The following is a 21741-nucleotide window of genomic DNA, read 5'->3' on the forward strand; positions in this document are numbered from 1 at the left end:
ACCAGTGTAACAACTAGAATCTTTGACTTAGCATTATGTCACATCCACAGAAAAATAACTACGATTTTACTGCACCCAGCAACTGCTAATATTTTGTTTCACCTTTTATAGTACTGCTCTACAAATAATAACAGGTACGCTCATATAAGAATTTCAAAACAACATATTGAAAATAAATGTAACTGCTGCATTATTAATAGTTTTAATTTCCGATTCAAGAACACCAAATAACAAACAAAAAATACTTCCTTATTTGTAACACGTATGTGGTAACGTTGCGAGAAAATTAAAATTTCACAACGCGAAATTACAATATTGGTCCTTCCAGGGTTGGCTGGTTTAAACCAAGGTGGTTTAAACCATGGTTTAAACCAAGGTTTAAACCAGCTGGTTTTTTTAAAAAAAACCAACTGGTTTAAACCAAACAACAAAAAAATGTTCGTAAAAGTGTAAGTGTTTGTAAAATCTTGAACACACATTTGTGGGTTATCACGTTTCACTCCCGTATATTATTCGTATTATATTCAGACCTAAATTCCCCATTCATTACTCCAAAAGATTATACTACAAAAGCAACTTTTTTTAATAAGTTTATAAATGTTTATTTTGTGATTTTTTGTAGTTATTATTATTATTATGTAATTGCAATCGAAGAAAAATTCTAAATATTGTTGCGTTTCAATGTTTACTATTGATTAAAAAAATCGAAAATGCGTACTTTTTGTGTGTGTGCGGGGGGGGGGGTCATACAGACCCCACGAGAGGCATTTAGTGAAATAAGTATCTTTGGTATCTATTTATGTATAAATGAGTCTGAGCCAAATAATTCTCAAATGATAATTCGTATCTTTACTCACTTTTCTTATTGATATGCAGATTAAGTCGGTGTATTTCTTTAATTTGGACCAATAAAAGTTGTTAACTAACTTGAACTAAATTAGTTCTTCTGTACTCCGTAGTACTTTAAAATTGTTCATATGTAATTCTGTGTAATGGTTTCACTTGTGCAACTGTTTATCTTTTTGTCCTTCTGAAATGACTCTTGACAGTTATATTAAGAAGCATGTAAAGATCAGTACAACGTATTTTTTTTTATCAGGATTCCTTCATGAATGAGTCGGTAGACGTATCGCATTTGTGACCAATTAGTCCTGGTTCCGAGTTCAAATGGAGGACAATTTCTCTCGGATGTAACTCGAGAAGCGGTTTTTATTCCGCTTTAAGCTTATGTGGCCCCTTTCAGCATAACCCGGTTGTTGCATAATAACGTCAAGGCGAAACAAACTTATTTCTGTCCATATATGATATGAATATATAGAGCAAATTATTTAAACCATAAAAACCTGGTTTAAACCAAAAAAAAACCTGGTTTAAACCAAAAAAAACGGTTTATTTGGTTTTTTTAATAAAAACCATGGTTTTTGCCAACCCTGTTAGAAGCTAAGGAAATCAATAAGTTTAGAAATATTGTATCATATATTTTGAATTCGAAACCTTCTAGCTACAAGATGAAATGTTACTAAAGTACTACTCTAGATGGAAAGCAAAGAATTATAATCCACTTCAATCTTTTGTTAAAAGTCTGGACAGTTTCAATTCTAGCTCATTTAGTGACTCCATGATTTTACTACCACCAACTCAATCTACATTACTACATTAGTGTTATTATTATAAAGTAGTCTGAAAAAAGATGAAATGTATGAACTTAATCCTGATTACCAGAACATATTCTAGAAATATTTTTTTCTGCTGACAATTTTGCTAGTAGACTATCACGAAATTTCGTGTTTAGTTTTGAAGTTTAAATTGAAAGCAGAAAACCAATACTGCAGTTTTCTGCAGTATTTTAAATAAGTTAGCAAATAAAGTTTATTTTAAATAATAAAACCAATAAAGTTTTCGTTCAACATACTTCAGGACATACATTATAAATATTTTGCTTCATTCGTATATTAGAAAAAAAAAAATCTCTTACAACTTACCTGAATACTAAAAGGATTTGAAACATTGGGGTTCTCATTAACACAAAACGTGCTAATTCCCCTCAGTCTTGGACCACCACCTATAATATCCATCTCATCGGACATGTCTAAAATAAGGAAACTCGAATCACATTGAACCAAGATCCTCTTCAGTGCTGACGCTGCCTTTATCAATTTCACCGGCTTCCGCTGGAAAATATGTTCACAACCAGATGTAGATAACATTCACTAAAACAATATCTTTCACAGATAACTACTATCTTCAATAATAGATAAACTATAAAAATAATAAATCTCTAAGATTACTTTTGAACAACATGTAAGAGTCAGCGACGTATCACCTACCATGGCGACAATTTGTATTATCCTATATGGCTCTGTACAGAGCTTTATCCTAATAAACTTAGTTTATACTTAGTCTGAAAAGTTTTTATTTTAGAGGCGCGTGCAAAAGAATGCAGTTCACTTTCAAATACACGAAATCCTTTGTAAATTTGTGATATAGAAGGCAGCACGCAGCACCCTTCAGCGCTCTAGTTTCTACAGCCACCGCTAAAGTGAGCAGCTTTTCGATACTACAAATGGCAATATTGTGTGTAAGAGCAGCGTGATTATCCGCTTTCTCCATCTGTTTTGCTGTAGCACCTAAGGTTTTTCCTTTGTAACTCAGTAAGACATGTGATGAAGGTATAATGGACGTGAAAAATGTGCGTTCGTAGGTGGGGAAGTTTAAAGGCTGAATGTCGTGTGGTAACGAATCCAAGTAGCCTCCACCACGAACATGCTGGACCGACAATGTGATTCAGTGAGTCGATAAAGTTATGGAACACCGCTGATTAGGTTTCTGTGATATCGCCTCTAAATTTAGCATTTTCACGGGATCTCTTGATACCATTCTCCGTGAAAACTTGAAAATGCAAAGTTATTATTATTATTATTATTTTATTAATGCATAAAGCTGTGCGGATATCAACGTGTCAATCAATGTTAACATGTGCTGACGCCATGAATGGTGCTTTCTTTTCGCCAACTGTCATAATGGATGAGACATGCCAACCACCTTTCAATCCTGAAGCGAAATGTCAATCGTTACAATGGAAGAACACAGACTCCCCGCCACAAGAGAAATTTTGCGATACCGCCAGTACTCAGTAAATGATAGTAGTCATGTTTTGGAACAGCAAAGGCGTAATTATCACTCATTGTGTTCTACAGGGCACTACAGTCAAGCCCGTATCTTACGAAAGGTTTTGAAGACTAAGCTTATTCCAGCATTGGAAGCAAAACAACCCGGGAAGGTTGCTCATATGCATTTGCATTAAGACAAAGCTTCTGCTCATCGGTCACTTCTAGCGTAGAATTTTCTTCGTAACAACTTTGAAATGGTGCCTTATGGTCTCTACCTACCAGCCTCACAAGGCAATCGTTTGGCCTTTTGGAAAAGGCAACCGCGCAATGTAACATCACGGATGACAGACATTTTGTCCGAATCGCCGTGACAAAGTGTACAGCGCATTCCACACTGTTAGTTGCATACCTTAGCACGGTAACACGTAAGAATCTGTCAGCGTCAGAAGCACTATGCAATGGCGTCGCTGAACGCTGGGGTAGTGGCATGCATGTCTTCGTGTCAGTACCCAAAACCACAAAAGCACAGACTATAACTGGCGTATGATTACACTGTGTTACAGTGGTTTTCTTTCCTGGAAGTTGTTCACTGATTGTAGTAGTATTTCGTGCCCTGATCTTAAAACCGTAAGTCGTTCATTTGTATCAGCCTCCATTTTCCCAAAATTGGGGGAAAAGGGAATTTTTAATAATAAGTTTTCCCTTCTTGAATTTACAACACTTTCTGCTCTGTAGTTGCAACACTGTGCAAAAGTCTTTATCAGTGGAATTGTGGTTCATTGTTTTGACTTTCTTATTTGTGATTTTGCTGCAGGTGGAAGGACTGGGAATGTACAGCTCTTGTTGTTGACAACTGAACTTGGACAAAGATAAAAGTGTTTTGCTGGATATTACTCTAATACTTTTTTCTTCTAAAAAGTATTTGTGTGAGTGTTGTGTGCAGTGAGTCATGCCGAAAAATTGCTTGAATAACCCTAACAGATTATATGTGGGAGAGTGACTGTTAAATCCAATATTACACATATAACACCGCTTATGAAGAAAGGTTATGAATTGTACTTCGGGTGCAAAGTTGGGGATCAGGATAAAAAATGGGCTCCACATGTGAGTTATCAATCTTGTGCAGTGAATCTTCGGGGGTGGTTGAATGGAGCACACAAAGCAATGCCATTTGCCGTGCCAATGGTGTGGCGTGAGCCGAGAGACCACACGTCAGACTGTTATTTTTGTTTGACAAACGTAAGTGGAATAACCTCAGAAACCAATAAGTCAATCATATATCCAAATTTACCTTCCGCTGTTCGACCGGTTCCACACAGCAAAGAGTTACCTGTACCTGTTCCACCTTGAAAATGGTCGATGGTTGATTCTGATGAGTGTGCTACTTCCGTAGATCGTGATTCCGAAATTGAAGAAGTGGAAGATCCTGTGTATACTGAAATATCGTTGGAGCCACAATTAATATCTCAAAGTAAGTTAAATGATCTCGTTAGCGATTTGCACTTGTCCAAGTCCCAAGCTGAACTACTAGCTTCGAGACTACAAGAGTGGAACCTTTAGGGAAGAACACTAAAGTAATTACGTATCGTTTTCGCGGATGTGATCTAGTGAAGTTTTTCTACTCTCACGAAGGTTTGGTGTTCTGTACGGATGTTTGCAGACTCATGTCTGCATTGAACGTTGAATACAATATGAATGATTGGCGGTTATTCATTGATTTTTTCAAATTCAGTTTAAAAACCGTGTTATTACACAATGGAAACAGCTACCCTGCTATTCCGTTGCTTATGCTGTAGGTATGAAAGAAACGTACGGAAATATGGAACTTTTACTTGAGAAACTTGACTACGCGAAACATCCATAGCACATTTGTGGTGATTTTAAAGTTCTTGGCCTTCTTCTGGGGATGCAATCGGGGTATACGAAATATTGTTGGTTTTTGTGCGATCAGCAGGGCAAGAGATCAACACTACAACGTAAAACAATGGCCTGCAAGGACATTTTGGACCCCTGGACAAAAATGTGTTAGTTATGAACCTCTTGTCGAACCGCAAAATGTGTACTTACCGCCATTACACATAAAGTTAGGATTAATGAAGATTTTCGTCAAGGCACTAGATAAAGAGGGTGGTGGCTTCAGTTACCTCAAGGCACTATTTCCCCGCATCACAGATGCAAAACTTAAGGAAGGGATATTCGTTGGACCAGAAATAAGGAAAGTGATGAAAGATCCACAATCCGACACAACCCTAAGCGAAAACGAGAGAAGAGCGTGGGTTTCGCTGAAGAATGTGGCAAATTCTTTCCTGGGAAACAGAAAATCTGAACAATATGAACAAATTGTTGAAGAACTGATACTGAGTTTTCAAGAAATGGGTTGCAACATGTCTTTGAAACTTCATTTCCTCCACAGCCACTTAGACTTCTTTCCCGAGAACTTAGGTGCAATATCAGATGAACATGATCAAACAGTGCGTGTGCTGGAAGAAAGATACTCGGGGAAATGAGAGGGGGTCTCCATGCTAGCTGACTATTGTTGGGCCGTGCAAAGAGAATATGAGGGTGCGTACAAAAGGAAACGTCGATGAGAATGTTTATCAGTTTGTGAATCTAGACAGTATTCTTATTTTGTTTTAGTACCAGAGAACATGAAAGCGCGTACAAAAGGTAACGCCGATAAGAACATTTTTTGAAGCAGTACAGTATTATTTTATTTCACTTCTGTATGTTGTGTTTCACTAATTTTGTTTTAATACATATTTTATGTGAATTTTAAGTTAATGTTTATATGTACATTTAGGTCTTTCTCTCATTGTAATGTAACTATAAGGTACGTGGATGACTCTAGTCCTCCCAATTGACCGTCAAACACAAAAAACATTCTCAGGTGCATGGACACCCCAGAATTTTTCCCAAGGGAACAAACCCCTGGAAAGTAGGCAATTTCCCCCCCAAATCGTTTAGACTGTAGGTAAAATTGCATAAAACCAGTTTTTCTAATTGACAATCAAGGGGGCAAATGCCCTTTTGAGGCACTCACTGTCAGGCATTAGTAGGAATTTATCTGCAAGATGTCTGTTAAATTTCATAGGGTTCCTTCAAAATTTAGAAGGTCTTTACGAGTTCTGTAATGTTTAACCTAGCATATTAATCATATTATATATAGTAAAACTTAATCGGATATTTCTCGGAATTGGAGGCTGATACAGAAATTCCAGTTACATCACTGTAATCAGCGTAAAAAGTTCTATAGGAATCAGTCCTTCTTTTTCAAGAAAGAGAAAAAAGTTGAAAATTTATTGCACAGTGTAATCGTCGCTGGCGTGTTGAATGGCAAACGGTCGTGTTTTCGGACAAGTCCTGCTTCAAACTATACTACAGTTATGGCTGTATACGCGTTAGATGCTACTGTGGTTAAGTTCAATCTACCAATGTGCTCTGTTAAACATTATAGTGGCCGAGCGGCATGTGTAATTGTGTGGGATGCCATTGGTACAAGAAATCTTGGCTGCATCGTATTAAGGGCAACCTCGTAAGTGACAGCTACATCAGGGAGGCTCTAGAGGTAAAATTAACACTCCCTCAGACAACCCCGGACGTCATATTTCAGCAGGACGATACTTGGTCACATGTATTCAGGAATGGCCAAGCGCTCTTGAGGAATGACGGGAATCGCTGCTTCCTTAGCCCGCACTTTCACTTGCTTCCTTAGCCCGCCTGATATATTGCCCATTGAACACGCACGGGGTACGGATGGTGGGTACCTTGTTCGTTATAGTCTTCCACAAGACAATATTGATGTGTTGTGGATTCTCATACAAGCAAGGTCACAGATAATTTCTTACGAAGGTATCCAGCGCATGTTTGATTCGATGTCACAATACATTGAGGCTCTGATTGCAGCACGTGGAAGCTTAACGCCATGCTGATTTATCAAGGTCCTGTAGAGCTCTAGAATTTGTAGTTTCCTTCATGTAACAATTCATCATTAGGAACTACATGCGACCTTTACTCGTATTTTATAGGTATTTTCATTTATATAATCCTACTTACATTAATTTAGAACAAGCATTAACTATGCAAATTTGTTAAGTCACCCATGGGTATTACCAATTTCGGAACACCTTATAGACTCTCATTGTTTGTATTAAGCTAACCACTGATTAAGAAACTGAATTTTCCAGATTCATTAAGTATTTAGCCTGGTATTCTTACTGGATATCACTTTGATGAAGAATAAAAATAATAATAATAATAATAATTCTATACGAGGATGGCAAAACATGGTATGTACATTTTTTTTTCAGAAATGCAAATCACAACCTTATTAATTAAATCTATACGAGAATGCTAAAACATGGCATTTTACTTTCTGGCCATTTTCTGATTTTTCGTTCCAGCATTTGGTCAGACTGAGATCTGTATGCTGGAGAAAGATGATAATGGCTTCATTGAATATATCCTATTTAGCATTATATATTTCGTTTTGAACAGTGCACTGAAATCATTTAAAATTCAATTCAAAAGGTTGAAATTTGCTCTCCTACAAAAATGTAGATATCATGTTGTCATCTTCGTATAGAATTAGCCATTATTTCATTGCACTGTGTATTTCATTTTTGTATATTATTTTAAAATAGAATGTCATTATTATATTATTTTTCCTATACTCGATAACTAGTATATGTGCTCAAAATTGCTATTGGTTCATCTAATTATCTGTAGATGAAGGCCTTGACAACTAAATTCTTTGTTTCGAAAGCAAGCTGGAATCTGAATTTGGTGTTGATGGGCAAAGAGAAAACTTTGAACTGAAAACTCATATACTTCAAGTCGAGACGTCACAAAGTAAAGACGTAAAGAAGAGACGGTGTGCAAAGTAGTGACTATTTGTATACATCTTTTGAGATAGAACAGATGACACTCACAACAGTAGTGTATATGGTAAATGTCTAGCAGTATATTTATACTCGAAAAGAATTTGAGTTTTGAACCTACAACGGAACCTCCAAAAGTACGATCTCCACTTTTTAGAAATACAAAGAAATGTTTATTTTCAATCATTTTAAAGCTTATATGTATAGGTGCTGTGGCAGTATCTATATACCCATGTCATACCAGCTTGCTTGCATGTGTTTGAGGAACCATTGAACCTAATCTTTCAGCTCGACGTCGTTGCTAAAACGCGTTCCGGCCGAATATTCTTTCAACTTAGGAAACAGGTACTAGTCACTGGTTTGCTCAACCTTCATGACTGCCTCTTCGGAAATTGAGGGTCTTCCGCTCCTCCCTTCGTCGTGAATTTCAGTATGACCAGCTGCAAACTACCTACACCGCTTGCGGACGTTTTTGACATGCATGCACAATCTGTCTTACACTTCCATCAATTGGCGATGAATTTCAATCCGTTTAATGTGTTTTGCGTTTAAAAACCGAATACCTGCGCAAACTTTGCATTTGGAACTAGCAACAAGGAAAAGGGTCTCATTACAAACGGCTGCCAAGCAAAGATTGAGCATCCCAGCGAGGTGCGCGCAGACTTGTCTGGGAATACGGGAAACAACAAATACAACAGTGTTGCCAACAGTGGTACGAACAGTTTCCCCTACTTCCCCAGCGCTTTGGGAGTCCTTACTTTTGAGATTAGCCTCGTAATTTTCAACCGATACCTATAGTTAGCATTTCTCACCATTCTCCCAATGTATTGAGAGCCGAAGATGACTAAATATACAGTGAAACCTGTCTATGTTGGCCACCATCGGTTCCATTGAAAAGTGGCCAACTTACAAATAATAAGTGTGATCATTGTATTTTTAGAATAGGATTTCTAGTAATACTTGATTGTAAAATTTTACTAAGCAATGGCACAACAGCTACTTTTAAATAATGTATATAGAGTAATCATAATATACAGTACCAGGAAAAATTACTACAATTTGGCACACTGAATTATTCGTATTGAAAACACATTAACACAAACAACCATAAAATAGAAACTGTACGCAGTTTATTGAAATCAATATTGTGGCTCACTAAGTTATTCAGATTGAAAATATGAAAAGCAAAATTATAAATTGAACACTTTATATGCAGTTTATGTGACTTTTTCTCGAGAGTGACAAATATTTTCTGTAGATACCTTTCGAAAAAATAGAAATAATTTATTATACAATTATTATCCATGGTGGTTCTTTCTAAACGTATTTCTTGTATTCTTTTTGGCACATATGCACATTCTAATTTTGTAGTTAACTACCTCTTGTTAATGAGCTACAAGTGCTTCCCTCGGAGCAAAAATGTTTTGAGAAGGATGCTAAGGATATTCATATCTCATAACCTCCGCTACCTTTCGACAAGCCGTCAGGTGTCAATAGTTGAGAATTGAGGTGGTTAGCTTTAACCTTGAGAATTTTCCAGAATTACTAAATCTCCCCACTAATGAAAGGAGCCGATACAGCTAATGGTTTCACCAAAACAAACAGGATAAGCAAATACGTACAATCATTTCCTGAATTCCTGTACGTGTTATTTCTTATTCATATGTTCCCTCACCACCACCTTAATCAGGGTAGTGTTCTGGCCATTGACCTCCAAGAACAAATCCTGGGAATCCATGCTTCTTGTCTCCAGTCACAAATACAGAACATCTGCCTCTCATATGGGAATACGAAAGAATTAAGAAAAATAACAAAACGGTATTTTGCGTGGCCAAGATACGCAGGTAAATTTACCATTATCATAGGGTAAACATTGCTTCAATGTGGCCAACTTCCAAGATAGACAGGTGGCCAACTTACAGAGTAATAAGTAACGAATGTATTATGGAAAAAATGCAGGTTCAAGACGAACCAGGCCAAGATAAGCAGGTGGCCAACTTAGAGAGATGGCCAAGTTCACAGGTTTTACTGTACTTGTTTCTACGACTCATGAGGTGGCAATTTCGTATTTTATTTCAATCAAGTTCTGATGTGAGTATGCTTAGCCACAAATGTGTAAGACGGCAGAAACGGAAACTAAAGTGCAACTGATGTTTTCAAAAGAGAAATAACGTTAGGGAATGCACATCTAAACAAGATACAAAAAAGCTACTTGATGAAAACAAAAAATCTAGCAGAATATGTATTCCGCTTATTCCAATCATAACCAACTTGACAAAGGCGTTCAAAAAAGTACATACCTTAGTTCCTCTGAAGGAAGGAGAAAAAAAAAAAAAAAAAAAAAAAAAAAAAAAAAAAAAAAAAAAAAAAAAAAACCTCCGCGACTACAAGAACTTCAGCCGTGAATTAGGCCTAAACATTTATTGAACAACCAATATAAAAAAGGTGCACATTCAACACAATCTAAGACAGTCAGAATAGTTTCTAAAGATTTTCATGTACTCATATAGAAACATTCATTAAATATTAAATAGAGGCATTCATTAAAACATTCATTAATTACGCTTTCTCAGGATTTAACATAGACAACTCTCTTAAATATAAACTACCAACGATCCTCAATTGAGGTCCATAGTTATCATTATCATTGTCGCATTTGTTCCTAAATATGGCTTTTAAGGACAAATATGATATCCAGGCATATAAAATTACACATTGAACACTGAGAAAAACTTAAAAACAAAAGGAACAGATGTTCACACGTCGGGTGAAGGAAACGCGAAGACGTGGCATTTTAAAGTGGATTTTTGTTAGAACTTTTCAAGTATTTAATAACATTTTCTAATAAATAACCTGAAAAAGAAACTTTCCATTTGCAAAATGCGGCACCTCCGAGTGTGTAGCGTAATAGACGAATTTTGCTCTGCAGCAAGATGAAATCTGACTGAAATATACTGATATCAATACAATGAAATAGACTGTTTCTCAAAAGTTAAACGATTCTTTAATTGACTCAAATTCTCAACAATGTTGTTGTGGAGTTGATGAAAAAAAAAAGAAGAAAAAAAAAAAGACAGAAAGCATTAAATGGATTTGCTGCTGAGAAGCATGGACATTCAACATTGTTCAATTGAGGTATTCATATTTTTGTTCTAACTTTAAAGGTAAAATTTACATAAAATACTTACCAAATCCAAATACTTGTGGTTCATTCTTCTGGTGCTGTACACAACTTTACCATTAGGGTGTTGTTTTTCTTCCAACTCATACAGTACAACAAAACTGCAATAAAAATTTAAATACTGCAATATTACATAATACAAGATTAAATTTAATACGAAAATATTCATATATACTTAGAACAATTATTAGACTATAGTTAACACAGTTGTTATTACTTTAAAGGAAATAGTTGAAGACTGAACTGAAAGTATGGAAGAGCAGTTTCTTCCGCAAATATTTCTCCCTAAAAAGGATCCAGTTAAATTTCATACTTAAGCAACGGTTTTCCTTGATTCTCCATTTCTTAAACTTAGATCACCCTTAGCGTCTACATGAAATATCATCTAATTTTCACTTAACACTTTAAGACGAAGATTTTTCAGAAACAAAAGGTAAATGAAGAGATATTCATACTTGTATTGTATCTCTTCCCTGGTACAGTAAAAGTAACGTAAAAAAAAAAAAAAAAAAAAAAAAAAAAAAAAAAAAAAAAAAACACCGCCAGTTGAACATTTGTCTCATTCCTCTGCAACTCTCACAAGGTAAATATCTAAGTTTTTATCCTTAGTTATTGTGAAGCACTCTTAGTTCACAATTTCTTATTTTAACTACTCAAAGTTGACACACTTAGAGCTGTAAAGTACTTAACATAGAGACTAATTTTAAATCTATTTATTTATATTTATTTACAAGTCTTAAATCTAAAATGCAAATCCTTTATTTATTTACTTATTTTTAACTCTTAATTCAGATATGCTAAATTTCACACAATATGCCATCTTCTGCAAATACCACATATCCATTCATAACAATCTTGCGAAATGTTGTCCAGATCATTTTATTACTTGATGAAACGTGTGGAACATTGTAAACCGAACACTTTCATAAGAACTTGCTCTAGTGTCCTGATACCAGTGCACTGTTCAATTACTCAAAACTTGCACGTATCCACTGCTTCGTATATTTTTCCGAATCTGTTACATTGAATTTCTTCAAATCATGTTTACAATAAGCTCTTGCCAGGTAACATCGAAGTTCTATGCTCAGCCATGTGCTTATTTCCTGCAGCACCGTAACATTACGTTGTCCATTTTATTCCTCATAATACTCTTCCAATGAACTCCACAAATTCTTTCAAGTTTCCCAACTTTACCCATCACTTTATTAAACAGCTCAGCATTAAGATTTCGTTGATTATAATGATCAATCTTGAACTGATCAGTGTTGTTTTATGTAAGGCTTCAACTCTTACGTAAAACTTCAATGTTATTTTAAAAGTATTCAATGAAGCCTGAAACGGGATTTTCTTTTCCCGTGATATGTTGCTTCAACTTGACGTTAGTATTTCTTTTCGTATAGCTATGTACAATTCCACGTTTTTGTGTAAGCTTACTAAATTGAAAGAAAAGCTTTTCAACATTTACTCTAAATTTATAAGCTACAACAATGAAGTATGGAACATTAGGCACAAAAAACTTCAACAAAATTGTAATGGAGAAAAGATGGACAAATGACGAGAAAGCTTACTGAATTTTTCTGCACAATGATGGAAGAGTAGCAAGAGAAATAAAATGGACATTGTGGGATGACTGTTAGAGAATAACAGCACATAGCTGAACCCTAGAAATCGACGTTCTCAGGTAGAAGGTTACTGTAAAGGCCGTTTTAACAAATTCAATGTTACTTGTTAACATATTGTAGTTTCTACTTATTTTGCCTTTATCCTTTTATTCTGTTTTACATATCACCCTTTCCTTTTCTTCTGGCCAAAAGCATAAACATGCCTTGAAATACAAACATAAACTTCGGTAAATTATCCGAACCCGTGAGTACATGCTCCAGTGCACAGGTATTAATGCTATTAAATGCATACACTAAAAGCATAAATTTCTGTTCATAATATTTGCTGTAACCTAATGCCATCTTTGCTTTTGTTCAGCATTTCAGTTTCAGTCATTATCACTTCTTTATTATTATTATTATTATTATTATTTTTAAGGATTAAACGAGAGATACCAAAGAACAACCTGAGGCTGAACCAACATATATCGTATAAAAGTACGTGTTAAATTAAAAGCCATGTACAGTTCTGATTACTTCTATGCAAAAGAATTCCATTTCACATTACCTAACGTGACAGTCGGCATAGAAATCTCAATATCCAACACCATAATCACACTACAAAAGTATCGAATGCTAACGAGTTCATTATAATACTACATCTCTCTTCAGAGCGTTAAGAGCTATCGAAACTGATGTGTCTGTCAATATACAATGGAGTCCCAAGAGAAAATGTAATTAAACACTTAAAAAGTTCAGTTTACGAATTTCAGCTTTAAAAATCAGATTGGTGCAGGAGACACGAGTTTGATTCATGAGTGGAGCTCTTATGTAGTTTGGATCCCACGTTAAGCTACAGATCCATGTATCATATCATCTCAGTCCTCAACAAAACGTTAAACTCCAAATCAACTTCAATAATTTCATCAAATAGACAGTGTAATGAAACAAAAATTAAAGAACAGAGAAAAAGCTATGTAACATCCAAATGCGCCACGTTGGAATACAAAATCACGTGATAATGTTAGCAGGCTGAATATAGGTGGACCTCAGTGGAAGAATGTAAAACTAATGAGATGGATAGGTCGGTAAGAGTGCATTTCCTTACTGCGAAGAAAACTCTTCTTTCATTGATTTTAGGATTTTTTTATTATAAGTAGCGCATATTACAACATAGCTAATCAACCTTCTCAGCATTTCCTCTTTATGGCTCAAATTAATGTTTTAGCAGGTTTGTTCAATGTATTTCTGTTCTAAACAGCAATAATTATTACTCTCATTATTATTAATAATAAACGAGAATTTGAGTACGTCCAAACCCCAACTTTGATGACCTTAACTTGAGAACCAACGGCCTATATACCATATTTCATAAGCGTATTATTGTACGATTAACAAAACTTCGTGCCTGATACTTGCACGAGCTGTAAAGCAAGAAGAGAGTCGCTCGCCTAGATCACTGACTGTACTGTTGTGAGCAGCTGAATCCTGAATCCAAGTATCATTATTTCTGTTATTTGGAAATCGTAAGTTACAAAGAATCTTGTTATATTATTTTAGAAATATCACTTGGTGAATGTTCTAAATTTTTTGCCAAAGCTGCTGTTTCTATTGCCGCAAAGTCTTTAAAACATCGGCTCCAATGCACCACGTGTTCTGTTCAACCGTCAGACAACAGTTTTCCTTAATCGCAAATATGCTCGTCAAGCTCTACAACTAAGCCAGGTTTGGTTAAGATCGGAGAAGTTTCACAGGTTGCGTCTTTTCCTCTATTTATTGAACCTATTCTGTTAATTTATCATTCTTTCGTTTCTGCACCATCTTCTGCCGTTTTCTTTTTCCTTCTCTAAACTTCATTTACTCTCACCTGGACGTTCACAACTTTTTTTTTTTTTTTGTTTGTTTGTTTGTTTTTTGACTTATTTTCTCTCCTCCCTATCTGATGAAGCAGTTTAGCGAAAGATTGTATGTTGTACTTTCGTGTGACCGTAAGAGAGCGAGCGAGCGACAGAGAGAGAGCTTGTGTTCATTATTTTCTGGTAAATAATTCATTATGTATTGCATTACGGAAAATGCATAAGTTGATATCTCACTTGCGTTATCGAACATCAGTTTTTATCAAACAATAGATACTTCACACATGTCCCTTCCCCAAATTTAGACAAGAATTCAAATTAGCACATCCTCCAAGTTGTTCTGGCAGCTCTCTTCTTTTTCTTTTCGCTAGCTATAAATAATATACTTAAATACCTACCTATGAGTTGTTCCAATATATAATTCTTTGCCACAGCACTCTATACATTCAATCTGAAATTAGAAAAAGAAAGATATATAACAATATTCTCAACAATATTTTTTTTCTATAGTACAGCACTATCCAAGAACTTTGCGATTATTTGACAACAATAGTAAATTCACGATCGACAGGATCATATTTGTGTAACGAATAGTCATTATACATCTGATGGGAAAGAGGATGGAATTGACTGCACCAGCAGCAACTCATCTTAGGAGTAAACAGCAGAACACTTAAATAATATTTCTCGAAATGAAATTTCTAGTTTAGTGTCCCAAGATTATGGCATGCAAGCTAAGGAAACAGGTGATTAATAAAAGTGAACGATCGTGGAAGAATTGGGGCGAAAATGTAGAACCTTGAAAAGAAACTACGTACCAGTTTTCTCTACCAAAATTTCAGGTAACCTAGAATCAAACCATGAACCCCTCGCACCACAAGTGAACATTTACCACTGAGTCACCGTGCCAACATTATTTTTTCTTCGAAAAGGTGATCTGCTTGTTCGTCTAATAAAAGAACGAGTGACATATATTAATTATAAGTACTAGTATACATTTTCGGAGCAGCGTGAACACGAATAGCTACAGATAACTAGTGCAGAAATATGATTAATGCTTCCTGGCCAACCTTCTTTTCAATCAATCCTCTGATACTAAAAAAAGTGAAATATTTACAAGAAAGTTTAATATTGTGCTGCTGTGCCTTGTAATCTGAAAAATACTGATGATAACTACAATTGAATTATAAAAGAATTTGTAAAATGTAAAAAGTGAAAAAAAAGAACGCCGAGAAAAACAACTGCTACAATATTTCCTATCATCATAACTCAAATGACAAGGCATCAAATTCCTTGTATTAGGTATAAGTCCTCTGCTACTGTTCTACCGTCCCTGCCTACATTTAATAAATGAGAGCTCGGTAAAGCTATTGAACTACTTAATAATCAACTGAACAACAATTATCAGTTCAAGTTACACAGTTATCAAACGCACACAGTAATGATTATAGAAATATTCCATATGAACTGTTTGCAAACAGCTATTTTTAGCCTTACTAATTTCTTTTTATATATTCTCTAATTATTTTCCATACGTACATTTTAATTTGTATTATTTTCTATTATTTCATTTTCAAAATTATGTAAATATTTCTCATAAACTTTATTTTAATATTTCTAACATTCTTTTATACATATATATAATTACATACATAAACTTCTCTTCTGATTTTGGTACTCTCTCTCTTTACAGTATTCTTAACAAATATAACTGTTTCAAAATGATGTTGTACATCTTCAACGTTGTGATTATGTTCCTACTCATTTCTGATACACAAGGTGGTGTAAGGAAGTCAAGAAGCATTGTGGCGTAGCGTAGAAAAGAACTGCTCAAGACATATGGTTATGGAGAAGAATTGGAGAGACCTTAATGCAGTAGTGAATTGGCAATGGTTGGCTATGATTATATATATACGGGGGAGGGGTAAAAGATACCTCTTACTTCTGAATCCAAGATGACACCTTATGTTTAGCAACGTATTACCAAAAAAGATAGAAAAAAACATATAGAAAAATCTAGAGTACATACTGCGTATCTTTTTGGAACTTACTATACAATTACACTAAAAATCAAATAAGATACAGACCTTCCTTACTTGAAAAATCTACTGAGTCTCCGAACGTTCAAGTTTAAAGCGTAGGTGAGGTAGATGGTGAAGTTAGAGCTTAATGAAAGCTTTTGATTCTGTTCAGTAACGAAAACCTCCACATTATATGTCGCGAAAGTAAAACGACCCATATTCTTGGGCACGAAATTCACGTAAAAACAACCGTCTTGGATCCAGAAATATTCAGTATATATTCTGTAATCATAAGATGGAAGCAACTGACACTTTCAGGAGGCAGGAAAGATTAAGTGCTAGAATCGCGCTCAAATTTTTTACTAGCACATTAAGTTCATACATGTGAATTACAAAAACCATGCAACTTTCAAGCTCAGACCAACCAAACTTTATCTTTGGTCCTCCATTGTTTCCATAATTACATACATGTCTGTTCACAGAAATATGCACTTATTTCTAGAGTACATTTCAAAGATTCTGGACTCGTGAAAAGTTTCCAGCTCAGACACGAACATACAAAAGTTAACAAAACCAAAACTTCTATTTACAATTTTCAAAAATCGGTATGACAAAAGAAAAGTTAGGTAAAAATGAAATCTTGCAACAAATAAAACACAGCAGCATTCAACTGCCAAAAAAAGTAAAATCTTTATATATGTTTGGAATATATCCTGAATGTATGGTATTATAAATGTGTGAGTTGAAAATGTTAGAAAATTACCTTGCATACTGTACATACTTAATTGTTTAATACAACAAAACCGAAAAGTAAACGATAATATAAAGAGGACTTGTGGATTTTTTTATTCAGCCTTTTCACACACAATACGATGACTCCTAAAACTGATATAATTTAAGTTTCAGTAGCAGACTTTCTGCTCATGACCTAATGTAAAAGTATCTTCAAAATTAAGTTCACACCTGGAAATTGAGTGGCTTTGCTAAAATAATTTTCCTTTTCTCTTGGCCTTCAAATTAAAGTGATCACTGCTCGATTGTATAAGGGTGGCAACCGCTACAATCTGAATAAAAACTAATAATCAAACAAATCTCAGCACTCTTTTATTATTATTATTTTGTCGTGCTTCCAAGTTGCAAATCTCTTGCATCGTCGTGTTTATGGAAAGCGTCATTCGTACTTTTTTACACCCTCCATTATCAAATAAATATATAAAGAAATACTTTATACTCCTTTTCCAATGTGTTTGTAATATCATTTACTTTATAAGCGGTTTTATTTTATTGTGAATGAACGCGTAAAATAAGTAGGGCTATTATTTTATTATAGCAATTCTAACTGATCAATTACGTACTTTAACCCCTTTGGTCCCTATGTGCACATTTGTGCACACAAATTGATATATTTTTCCTGATCGTTTCGTTAAATCTGCTCAATTAATTCCTGTCGTACACACGCGTGGACGTCTGAACACCACATAGATTTTTTCCGGTAAGCTCGAGTGCAAGTGGCAACTACCTTTCAATTGTTTTTAGATGGCAGGTCTTGGTGGAACACAGACTTTTGTAAGTTGGAAAAGCAAGTATCATTTTCGCCCAAATATATTATTGCTACAATCAAGGTATTTTTGTGATAAGCAATTAAAGTTTCAGAGACTTGTTGGCGACTATTAGCTTCGCTTTATCTCTGGAGAACAAAAAATAATGAAAACTTATTTTTTAATGTCCACAATTGTGTACACTGGTTTTATATTAGATAATTTGTTTCTCTACATTCTTTCGTATACATTTTTAGGTTTGTTTTGCTACAAAATTGTACATGTTGGAAACAAAACACGATATAAATGCATTGAAAGAAGTAAAATATCTATTTTTAACGATAGCATTATTTCATTTTCATTATTAGAGAGTATAGGAGAATTTGTAACTAAAATAATTTCCACTATTTGTGCTAATCATTGATATAACAAATACTGCAAGCATATAGTCAATGGTTTCGTTCTTTTCATTCTTCGGAGAGCTAACGACAGAATATATTCTAGATTTGCTTTAGGATACAGATATCGACGATCCAGATTTTATGGATAATGACTCCAGTAACTCTAGCAGTAAAGATAACGATGGCGGTGTTGCAACAGGGGAGAATGGCAAGCAATAAATTGTTGTACTCGTTATCTGTTCTAAAGAACTAAATTACATACACGAGGTTATTTGGCCAATCAGATGTGGGTCCATTTAGTTGTAGTGCAACACGTTCTAATTTGAATTTTAACTACCTCAGAATTTTGTTCAACCAAGAAAAAAAATTGTACAATCCAAATAAACGACGGAGGGCCATTTCAAAATGTGGCCACTTCAATTATCTATAGTGCGACATCTTCTAAATAAACAAACTTGTGATTGGTCAAATAACTTTGTGTAGATAATTCAATTCTTTAGAATAGATAACGAGTACATTTATTGTTTACCATTTTCGTCTCTTACAACATCACCATTGCTATCTTCACTGCTAGAGTTATTGGAGTCATCATCCCTAAAATCTGGATTATTTGAATCGTTGATATCTGATCCTAAAGCAAATTTAAAACATCTTCTGTGATTAGCTCTCCTAAGAATGAAAAGAACGAAAACATTGACTATATGCTTGTTTTTGAAAAGTAGAGGTGAAAATTGCTTTTGTTCCACAAAAATAAGAAAATGGATATTCAGAAACACAACAAACAATTTGATGTCATGTTATGTTCTCAAGAAAGGAGAAAAATGTAAAGAAAACATTACTAAATAAAATAGTACAGTATTCCGTTCATGCTATTTTGAGTATATAAATGTAGCTGTTGTTTTATTGTATCACAGCAATGCAATAAGTCAAAGAAAGGTGTAGTATAGCAAGAAACGGAATAAAATGTATCATAATTGTTCACAAATATTTAAATATGCAATTGCTTGTTACTGAACCAATGTGCACAAACGTGGACATAGAATTTTCTTGTAAAACAATAAACAAATTCAAATTCTGAAAAGTAAATTGAAAAGTATGATTTCAAATGATGCAGCATACAAATAATTGAAGGATGGTTTTAAAAGGTTGGTAAGTTGGTAGTCTGGGACCGAAGGCGTTAACACGTGTAACCAAATTCATTCATTTACATAATATTCCACAGTAATTAAAATTATATTACTCCCAGAACACTAAATCAATTGAATTCTCATGTCGGTTGTAAAAATGGATGCTACATTTTTGGCTCTTAAAGTTAAGAAATAAAGCTGGAGCACTCTAATATTAAGGGTTTTGAATTCCAAAAAGTCGGATTTCAAAATAGCACATTTATATAACGCGATTATATAATGCAGCTCACAGCAGGTGCTGTACAATGCTGACTCATGCTCCTCTTTGTTTAGTTTCAGGATAAGAAATAGAATGGTTCCAGTATATTAATATCTGGCGTGGAAAGTTTACATACACCACCTTCCGTGAGCTGTTATATATATATTATGTAAATGTAAATACCTCCAGTTCTTTCATATTATCAAAAATAGTGCATAGTGTACTATATCATCTCAACTAGAGAACATATTGTACTCAATTACGAACAAGTATGGTAATAGTCAAGTGTGAAATATTACTAAGCAACTGTCATAAGTTCAAATATACAAGAAAGTTCCTCGCTTCATGTTACAACAACATGTGCATGAAATTCTGACGATCGACCAGAAGCTGTCTGAGAGATGGTGACACCTCAATATCCTAAAAACAAATATAAAAGAATGACTCAAAGTAAAGCTATTTCCCACTGGATTCCGTCACATTGAAATCAGCGTAACATCAAAGAACATACTGTAACCGTAACGTAATTGGAGCGTAATTAATGTTGTGAATTAGCTGATTGATTAACGTCGTTTTTAGCACGCAGGTTACGTTAAAAAGCAAAGGTACAACTTACAGTGGAGCCTGAATTACATAATTGGCTTTATAACCTAGTAAGGTATTCGGGACTACATGTATTATCCGCTTCGTCATGAAAAGTAATAGTTCAGAATAAGTGTTTTGCATTAGTCTGACTTCGCTCTTTCAGGTGGGTAAAGATACTAATTTGTACGAGATTACCTAGAAAAGGCAAAATCGTAACGCGTATAATGACATTTAGGAAAGTGGTTGTGATACCAAACTCCTTTAAAAGGTGTTTGCGCTGGACTTAGTATCCAGTAATATAACAGGAATACTTAAATAATAATAATAATAATAATAATAATAATAATAATAATAATAATAAACATATCACGACGAATTTCTATAGAACTACAATTTTTCATGAGATCCAACTATCTAGCAATATAAACTACATCTGCATAGAGCTGTGTTGATTCACAATCCATTTTATCACTTACTAGATATTTTATGTGAAAGAGAACCGGTTACCATACAGTAACCTTCGTGTATTTAAATTCAAGAGCTCAGTTGTTCGTATCTCAGTTTCTAACTTATTGTACTTGTTCTCACAAGGAATATATCTTAGTAACAGTTTAAAACAAATCTATCCTCAGTCCTGGTCTTTGCGTCCTTATTTCCAGCCAATGAAGAGAAACTTGTGTAAACAAGAGTATAGTTTAACCAATTATGTGTACATTCTAAATAAATAAAAGTTCATATTTTCTTAGTATGAAACCAACCTTGCCTCACAAAGCCCTTAATATAAACGAGTTAAAGGTAAAGCTGTCCCTTTAAAAAAAAAAGAAATAGCTGTACTATATTATTGCACACTAGTTGTCATGCTATCGACCCTTCAAAATTACTGTGTGTAGTGATTTCAATATAGTTCAGCGCTCAATGTACGCCATCTCTTTAAATAGCGCAGAATTATACCCAAAATTACTATAACTGGAAATACAGATAAAGCAAGATGGAGATTAAGGGTAAGCGAACATCTTTAAAAATTTACAGGTAGAACATGTTAATTCACAAGGGAAGAATAATATATAAGACAGTGGAGAACGGGACAGGACGTTTGGGCGCCACCATTTGGGCGCGGACGTTTCGGCGCTGCCGTTTGGGCGCCGGACGTTTGGGCGCGAAGCCGTTTAGGCGCCAGACGTTTGG

General features: G+C 34.7%; 1 protein-coding gene across 1 annotated transcript in view; it reads right to left on the reverse strand.

Annotated features, from left to right (window-relative positions):
• The window catches only part of LOC145688292 (transforming growth factor-beta receptor-associated protein 1-like), a 90940-nt gene that overhangs the window by 66710 nt on the left and 2489 nt on the right, over positions 1-21741 (reverse strand). The window contains exons 2-4 of the mRNA XM_081762292.1: positions 15024-15076; positions 11176-11269; positions 1983-2171 (exon numbers count right to left, since the gene is read on the reverse strand). Coding sequence (XP_081618418.1) covers positions 1983-2171; positions 11176-11269; positions 15024-15076 — 336 coding nt within the window. The remainder of the gene's footprint in view (positions 1-1982; positions 2172-11175; positions 11270-15023; positions 15077-21741) is intronic.

This window comes from Thermobia domestica, chromosome 6 (assembly GCF_964235325.1).
Source record: "Thermobia domestica chromosome 6, izTheDome1.hap1.1, whole genome shotgun sequence".
Classification (NCBI taxonomy): domain Eukaryota; kingdom Metazoa; phylum Arthropoda; class Insecta; order Zygentoma; family Lepismatidae; genus Thermobia; species Thermobia domestica.